Genomic DNA, 9,611 nt, shown 5'->3' on the forward strand with positions numbered 1-9,611 from the left:
TTACACCAATTTAGGCTGGATGATTCTTCCTTTTCTCCTGAATGTGGTCGCACACTTGTGGACTTGAAGCATGTTTCACTGTCCACGATTTATCTCAGAAAGGAGGAGTCTGGAAGACTCCCTGAAAACCAACCTAAGTCCGCAGACCATCGTCGTGGAAATATTGAAGTTGGAGGGAAACTGGTGTACCGTGAACTCCGCAATCAAAAGAGTACAGGAGGAACTTGGAAAAGCGGAGGGCGCAAGGAGGACGCGAAGAATAGAAGGCTTGGTCGCTTAAAGCGCAGTCCACCCCGCGAAATAATGCTTTGCGGCGGCTCCGCGGCGAAGAAAGAAGGAGAAAGTGGGGGTGGTTTTAGTGGGTGAGGATCCCACACGTTGCTGCAATCTAGGGCGGCAGTGTCTTTTTAAGATTTCCATTTCCATCCATAAAACAAGCCGGAAGCTGGTTTCTTCAGGTATGAAAGGTTTTGGTTGCTTCGTCTGTGAGTATATTTAAGTGTAGAACTATTCCATTTGTACGTAGCCTGTTATGTATTTGCATTAGGCATGTGTGACTATCCACTTCAATATGATATTGATATTTAGTTGCAGTAAATTTACAGGGGAGAGTCAAATTTGAGCTACTGTAACTTTGTCACTAATAGTATGATTTTGGTCAAACTTGGGGATAAATGCTTCAGATTATTTTTTATACTATTGCCAATTTTCACAACTCTGGGATAAACTTAAGGGGGGTTTTGCTCAATTTCCACAAAAATATGGTAATATGCTATTATTAACTTAATTTGAATAGATATCGATATGGAGAGTATTAGCTTCATGAATTTTTTCAGATTTTTCGATTGGGTAGTTTCTGATAATGGGTCCGGTAAAGAAATCATCGCTTTCCATCCCTCCCGCTCTCCGCCTTTCTAACAAATCTCAAAACTAAGACCGGTACTAATCGAGACCTTTCATTTCATACCCCACATGGGTATATTTGGTGAAAAAAATTTGTACACCCCCCCTTTTACACGTATGGGGACTACCCGCTAAATCTCGACGTAGAAGGATATCACTCACTGCATGTCTGGGTGTCCGCAGTTTCCACCTTCTCAACAAATTTCGTGTTAATCGGTATAGTTGTTTCTGAGAAAAGTGCTTGTGACAGACAGGCAGACAGACATTGAACCGATCTTAATAAGATTTTGTTTTGCAAACAAAACTTTAAAAAGGGCTGGGCAGAATATTCCACTCGAATGTCAATTATTCTTGTTAATCATAACGCCAGGATCTAATTTGCATGGCTTAGGATGCACTAAATTTACAAGAAATTGATAAGTTTGAACTGCTATAGCTTGGACACTAATAGCCGGATTTTAACTGACATGCGTATGTGCGATACGATGAAATTTAGGGTTTTTTTTCAGTCAATTTCTTAAACTTGGTAATATGCTATTAGTAAGTCTATTTGATGATAGATTTGATGATAGACTTACTGATATGGAAGTGGGACATATTTTGAGGCCTAGATTTCATACAAGTGTTTACACAAAACCTTAAAATGGGCTGGAGACAAGTAGATTTTTTCATAAAGGGGACTTTAATATTTCACGCGAATGTCAATTATTCTCCCTAATTGTGACGTCAGCATCTTAATTGCAGGGCTCCATAAGCAGTGAATTCGCGCGAAATTGATAAGCTGCTATAACTTTGGCACTAATGGCCGGATTTCCATGAAACTAAGCATGCGTATGGGAGATATTCTCTATGCTGGTGAACTTCAGAAAATTTCTAAAAGTTGGTAATATGCAATTAGTAAGTTTATTTGTGTAGATATCGGAATGGGACGTACTTTGACGCCTACATTTCATATGACCGCACCTTCCTGATTTTTTTCGGATGCTTGGGTTGGGTCGTTTCCGAGAATGAGTCCTGTCTCAGTTTAAGTGTGTATCTTTTGAGTCCTTACTCGCGGTCTTTACATTTAACGTCATATCAGATTCGGCAAGTACTAATTGAGACCTTTCATTTGATACCCCACATGACTATTTTCGGTGAAAATGTTATTTTGTATCCCCCCTTTACATGTATGGTGAGTTCTCCTTTACACTGCACGTAAATTTATGTCGCTTACTGTATGCGTGGGATTTCACAGTTTCGATATGTCCACCAGATTTCGTTCGGGTTAGTTTAGCCGCTTTGGAGAAAAGTGCGTGTGACAGACAGTGAATCGATTTGATGAAAAGATCAATCTAGCTCTGGTTGGCATTGTATCTAAAATGCTAGACTATCCGTGCGATAAAAAAGAATGGAAAATGAGCTGTGGTTTGATTTTCGCGAGATGTTTTTGTTTGGTATTAAAACTTAAAATTCTGTTTTGACTTTGGATCTTGTGTCGGCTTTTGGATACTCTATCAACCAATTCCGGTACACTATTTCACACACAGCATTTCATATAATTTCAGATACTCGTACTTAATTATGAAGTAAATGTGACGGTGGGTTGGTGAAATCATGATAGGAGGTTGGTCAGAAAACTAAGCGAATGAATTTCAAAATCAAATGTAAATGTCATTAATAATTGTGACGTGAAAAGCATGAAATTAAAATGAGTAAAGTAAAATAATGAGAACTTTCGGAATAGATTGTTGTCAATATGATAAATGGTTATAATGGCGTCCTGAAATCCTTACCTTCAGTGTGCTCAGAGACAGTCTGATCTCCAAATGTTTCATCCGCTTGAATGAGTTGCTCTACTTCTTCTAAAAAGAATTTGGGGAATATGTTTTTCATAAATAAACAAAGGCTCATTAACAGAAGCTCATCGAAATTAACCAATAGCTTTGTAAATTTACATAGACAATATTGCTTTGTGAACCAATAGATACATCTGCATTTCAAAACCGACTGCCGATAAATTTCTATCGTAATCAGCAACAAGTAAATATGGTAATAAAAAAGCATAAAGCAATGAAATGAAAGCAAACTACAAATGTGGCTTCCACTGACGTGGATTGCATCCTTATACGAATGCGATCACAATACATGTTTCTGTACATGGAGTTTTTATCTCAAAGGCTCCTTTTCAAGCTTTTACCTTGATGGATTTAAGGTGCATTTTGCTCTTTACCCGGCTCGTTTTCGTCTTCTATGTATTCAACGTCGGTGTGTGCATCGACACAATCTCCAAGTCCTTTAATATAGTGTCTCTCTTTGTTCATGTCGAATGCGCTTCCACATTTATCATGCACAATGGAGACACTGCTTTCATTGAGGGCGTCTTGAAGTTCGCTGGGCGACACCGTTGCTGCTCTTGAATAGGAAGACACTAGGAACGTCTGGGTGTCTTCCACATCTGAATGTAAGTTTATGTCTTCTACATCTGTCAAGTTCTGATTACTTGTATGCTCTGAAATTTCAAAAGTTGTTCTTCGAATTTCCTTAGTCTCCTTTCGTTTATATGGAGACCCAGACTGATAAACAGATTCAATGGTAGTTTCTGTGGAGCAGAAGCTAGTTGCATTGATCGCTTTGACAACTTGCTCATTCCGCTCTTCCCCTTCTGAAATATACTGCTCGTCGTCACCACTCACATATTCAACATCTGTTTTTATTTCGGGAGTTTGCTTTCCTGTTGCAGGAATACAAGGTATTTGCAAAGAATTCATAGATTTTTTTGCCGCTTCTGCATCACTTACATCAAGTTCCTCAATATCAGTGACATCTTGGTAGTGCTCCTGAGATTTGGTTTGTAGAGTTTTCTTGCTTTTCATTTGACTTTTAGATTTTCCGGTCTTTTTTCGACGAACTGTCCCGGCCATGAATATCTCTTCAATATCTGTCGTAGGCTCCGCTTCAGTGGAAATCCCCAACGAGGCTGTTGTATCTTTTATTATTTCAACATTTCTTGCCATATCGATATAAGGCTCGGGAATATGATCGATTGTTCTGCTATTTGAATACTCGTAATAATCTTCATCGTCGGAAAGATCTTCAACATCGGTAACACCTTTATCGAGAAAGGTATCAATTCCGGTGTTAGGATTTCCTTGAAGTGGCATTGTATTGGTGACACGCTGCCCAGATACATCGGCTTTGACTATAGTTATTTCGCGAACAGCAGCGGGTATGTCGGATGCGCTCACTGGCGGGGGATCTGTTAAAAAATCAGAAGCATCACCGATGTCTATGTCTTCGACGTCGGTTAAAGAGTGCCGATGGGAGCTTTGATAATTAGTGGTTATTTGAAGATTACGAGTAGAACCATTTTCTAGGATTTCTGCATCCGAATCCATTTCAATTCCTTCGGTATCTGTTATATTGTCTTCTTGAATTTCTGGTATGATCAGCGTTGTTGCCATAAAATCCGTCTTTTCTTGGTCTTCTACATCCTCCTTCCTATTTGAAATCACTGATACTTCAGCGCATAACTTTTGGTACATTGCATTATCTTCAACGTCAGAAAGGGCCAGGTCTTCAGCATCTGATAATTCGTAGGGGTTACATACATCTCCAGCTTCAGAGACCGATAGTTCGCTTTCGGCATCTTCAGAGTCTGAAGACGCTTTTTGGCAAATTTTGTCCAAAATTTGCACATTTTCTGATTCAATGAGGAAAGCAGATATTGATATTTCATCCGCGTCATCGGCAATAGATAATTCATCTCCCGAAGAATTGTAATTCTCACAATCTGTCACCCCTCCTTGGTCGTCATTGATTAGCGGAGCAAACAAAGCACCACTTCTTTGTGTGGTAGTCGTAGTTGTCTTATCAGCGGCCGCGTTATTAGTTTCAACGGTACCATGTTCTAAAAATTCTGTTAGTGAAAGAGGCATGTCGTCGTTTGCACGTATCTTTTCCTCCTGGTCATCAGACGAATCGACATAGTCCTCAATATCAGTAGCAACAGGCGAACTCTTCGATTTACGCGCTTTGGAATGCACCTTCAGACTCGTCTTCTCCTTCACGCCGTCGTTCAGGTCTTCAACGTCAGTTAGAACATCTTTCATATCACAGTCACTCATCTCTCCTTCGGAAACATCACTCTGGTAGTGCCCCGTGACCGATATTGTTGGTATTTCAGACATAGTTACTGGCTTGGCTCTATTGTTAGAAATTTGTGCTATCGTGCGCTTTCCCTAATTTGATTAGAACATTCAAACAAAATTCAGAAAAAATGCACAAATATTCGCGAATGAAAGAAATCAATGTACAATTCTAAAGAGGCAAAACATTTTCTGATACGAACATTTTTAAAAATGCTGAAGACGCGATGCTTGAAATGAATTCATGAAATCCCATAATATCAAGTTTGCAGAACTCGGTAATGGTCAATGAATGGGTACCAGAGGAGCTTCTAGAAATGATGCTTAGAGACATGGGAAGCCGTTGAAGCGCAGTAAGCTACAGCTCAAAAAGCCACCTCAAATATTAATGCCCCACCGTCCTGTAAATTGTTAGAAAATGTGAGGCTGCCAATAAATACAGTCGCAATACGTATAGTTTCTTGTCAGGCCTTTCGGATGTTCCGAGGGGTAACGTTGAATAATAGTGAAGAGTCCTAGCTAATCTGAACGAATTCTTAGTAATTTCGTCTAATACGTGAATGAGCTTAGAGTGATATCAAGACATGTAGCTATAATGTAGAGAATGCAAACTTTTAAAGTGACATAACGTTGGTTGAAGGCTCAGTTGAGGAACTCCGTTTAACATTTTTCGCACACACATACATTTTATTGTCAGACAATTTTTCATGCAAGCTAAAGACTTTATTTTTCCATTAGAAAAGTGGGTGGTTGGTGTCTTCATGCTTTGAAATAACCATTTCGGTCTATTGTTAGTGTTTCCTGTTTACTTCTTGGTGGAGTATATGGTATCCGCATAGTCAAATTGTGCTTCAGTTTCACTATCATCACACTTAACCCTGTGCAAACGCGATGCAAACACAAAACGAACACAGACACCGAAAACGACTGGGGTTCGAACCCAGAACAGCGATATTGGGAGACTGACGCTGTACCTCCTCAATTATCGCGCCCTCAATTGTTGGAAAAACGAAATTCTGAGTTTTCCAGTTTTTCCAATTTTGGTGATTATACATTGTAATATTTTGTAAACAAGTTGGAGACGTGAAGCGGGACTCGTCAAGTATTTCTTATTTAAGTATATTTCGGTGCACAAATAGGACATTTGTACATAGTTCTTAGTTCGCTGTGTATGAATTTAGGATGTCAAATTTTCCATTTCAATTTGATATTGACATTCTACGATGCCTTAGGCTGAAAACATAGTGGAACCGCGAGCAAAGGGTCGAAAAGGAACAAAGGACGACATTTAGGATGCTCGACTTTTGCTCACCGCCCTATATATCGTCCTTTGTTCCCGATGCTCTGCTCGCCGCTTTAATTGTCGCTTTGCTGCACTATATTTTCAACCTTAGGATGCGGAAAATTTTCGCGAGAAAGGCGCTATATAGAGCTAATACACCGTTGTTCATATTAGTGAGATTTCCACTAAACTTTCCACTATTGCATTTTATATCAGTTGGGTTTTGTATTGCACTCGCGAGCCTCGCGGAGTGCACGACGACGAGCGCGATCAAAGTCGTTCCCTTTGGCTTGTGAGCGCTTACCTGTCAAAACGGTATTTTGAGGAGGTAATTATTTTGGGAAATACTTATTAATTATATGTATTGTATGCAATGTGATTTAATGGAATATTGTCTTTGTTCCTTAGGTGATTTGACATTTCGGCGCCATATTTTTAAGTTACAACGCGAAGGCGATCAAAAACTGACATAACGCTTGTGGTTTGACGCAAACCTCAAACAGACGGAACTCAGCTATCATGGTCTATATGCTGATCGTAAGAAAGGCTTTGAGGTATGACGTCATATAGAGGCATTAGCATGTTTTTTTTTCAGATTTTTCGGATGAGTAATTTCTAAGAATGCACCCTTGCTTTAACTAAGTGACTTTTACCCAACTCTTCCAACTCCTCGCTATACAACTAGCGTCAGATTTGTTTCGAAAGCTGCTGATTAGACCTTTAATTTGATACTCGACGTTTTTAAAATTTCTATTTTCCGTCTGCCGAATCCAGTAGTTTCTCGATTAGCAAACCGATTTTGCTTTACACAACAGCTGTCTGAATTGACCTATCAACCCTGACAAATGATAATTCAGTTCATTTTATGCGACCATCTTGTGACATTTTGGAGTGAAGCGAACATACAAAGAAAAGACGTCGTTAGTTTACTATAACTTTGTGAATAGCAGTAGAACGTGCACCTTAGCTTCTACTTCTCAGTATTATTGCCTATAATTGGGTTCATATTGATGAGGAGGAATGAATTTGAAGAGTAAGATACAATACTACTGCAAACTGCAATTTGGGTAGATATTGAAATGATATGCAGTTGTTAGGATGGTTTTTAAAAGAGGACTTTCACAATTCATCATGTATTTCCCACTCTTCTTCAAATGTTGCTATGGCTCACATCTATTTTGAAAATACTAGTCACGGTCTTTCATTGGCAAAGATGTGCTGGGTTGCAAACGGTACACAAACTGGTATCCAGATTCTTTTTGTGGATCAATTTGATGTTGGTTAAAACATCAAAGACAGATTCAGCGCTATTAATAATCAATCAACAAGGAAAGAGCGCGATAGCTCGTCCAATTTAGAACCTTGGTTTCGTTGGTATTTATCTCCCAACGCTGTTTGCCTCCTACTTCAAGTCCAGAGCCATTTAGTCAAGATCCTTAGTTCAGTAAGAGTACAAGTAGATGTGATCAGCGTAATTGAAATGTTTTTGAAAAGATAACATCCCCATTGAACCACTCCATGTGTTTCAGCCAAGGCATCGTGGAGGGCGCCACCAACAATGTGGTTTAATCCTGACGGACTTCGATTTGAACTTAAAATTTATTTGAGATTTCATTCTGATGGAGTGCTGCTGAAAGCTTTCTCGAAATCGATGAGGAGCAGGTGAAGCGTTGATCTAAATTGCGTATACTGTTCAGCAATAATCTGGAGTGTGTTAATGTGGTCAGTATAGGAGGATATAGAGTGGAAATCAGCCTATTGCTATTTGTCGATCAAGCCTTCGAGGTGCTCCTTTAAGCGCTACAGGAGCATCTTAGATAATATTTTCGCGGCAGCAAGAAGCACGCAGGCACTCTGCCAGTTGCGGAACTCAAGACGGGTGCTATTCTTCTGAATTGCATGGATCATCCCTTCTTCCACTCATTGAAAAGCTTATCGTCAACGTCCTTCACAACACTATTGAAAGATGTTAGGCGATGATGGCTTTACGGTTTCACCTCTGCCCCGGGAGCAGTGTGACCGAAGCGACTCGCAGATGGTAAGTGCTCCTTTGTATAATTCGCAGAACACAACATGACACAACATATTGAGCGTAAATCCGCCAATATTTGACCAAAGCTAAACATATTTTTTTAAGAATTGCGGGGTCCTTCACTTGAAAGGCATACCTTTCGTCATATGGTATACGTGGTCGAAATAGTTACTATTAGCGGCAGCTTCTGCTTCTCTCATCAATGTAAGGATGGAAAGGGGTTTGCCGTGATGTACACTAAACTGCATTTCTGCATTGCATTTTCAGCAATGAACTTGTCTCTTTTTCCTAATATGGGGCCTAATCACTCTCACTTTTGCATTTTAATAAACACTTCTATGGGGGTATGGGTCCTACTTATTGGGGGCTGTCGTCGTGAGTCCGACCCTCATTTGTCCCCTTCAGATCCAGAGCCGTTAGGCCAAAGTCTGCTTTTGTCGACAGAGGTATACAACACTTTGCCGTAGGACGATAGTTGAAAATCATAACCGATAAACCCGGGTTTATCCGAGGCAAGGATGACTTTAGGATATAGAGTAAAAACTTCAAAGTTGTTAGTCCATCATTTTCTGCCGTTAGTTGTCTTTCAAAACAATTCAACATGCCTGAGATCTAGCTTTGAGGGTGCGCTTGCCTTTGTGCTTTTGTAACTACCCACAACATATATTCAGGAGAATAAACTTGTTTTCCTGGTAGTCCTATTAAAAATATAAATCCCTTATTAAGGTGAAACTACGCTTGGTTGACTTGTTATTAGGCTTTACGGGGTAGTAGATATCGAATTAGTAGACCTCGGCGCAAACCCGGAATGTCTTAAGTTCCTTATTAAGGCAGGCCTAGACCGGATACCGGTTGTTGCGCCGTTGATGATGATGATGATGGTAGTACATAAAATACATACGTACATACGAAGAGGGGTGTGTGGTAATGTTAAACTTGTTCTTCTCTCCCAACTAGTCCTACAATATGCACTCTGGCACGTTGGGATGTATCCCCTTTATCTAAGAACACATGAAGTGAAAATCGTTGTTGTTCATAGTGGACAAGTGTGGTTCAGCAATTTCTAGATGCTGCAATAAGAGTTCATTAGCCAGCAGTTTTTGGAAACTAATATTATGACTTCATCTGCTGCAATGCAGGGAATCCCTGGCTAAAAAATGGAGCAGGACAGTGGCATATTTGATGCAAGCTTTAATTGGTCCCTACAAAAGTATTGCGTGTTAGGACATTCATGGAAAGCGAATAAAAATTAGTCCCTTTTGTGCTG

At 39.8% G+C, this 9,611-nt stretch overlaps 1 protein-coding gene across 1 annotated transcript in view; it reads right to left on the bottom strand.

Annotated features, from left to right (window-relative positions):
• The window catches only part of LOC119648489 (titin-like), a 59,185-nt gene that overhangs the window by 29,312 nt on the left and 20,262 nt on the right, over positions 1 to 9,611 (bottom strand). The window contains exons 2-3 of the mRNA XM_038050255.1: positions 3,116 to 5,123; positions 2,679 to 2,747 (exon numbers count right to left, since the gene is read on the bottom strand). Coding sequence (XP_037906183.1) covers positions 2,679 to 2,747; positions 3,116 to 5,123 — 2,077 coding nt within the window. The remainder of the gene's footprint in view (positions 1 to 2,678; positions 2,748 to 3,115; positions 5,124 to 9,611) is intronic.

The sequence above is a fragment of the Hermetia illucens genome, chromosome 2 (assembly GCF_905115235.1).
Source record: "Hermetia illucens chromosome 2, iHerIll2.2.curated.20191125, whole genome shotgun sequence".
Lineage (NCBI taxonomy): Eukaryota > Metazoa > Arthropoda > Insecta > Diptera > Stratiomyidae > Hermetia > Hermetia illucens.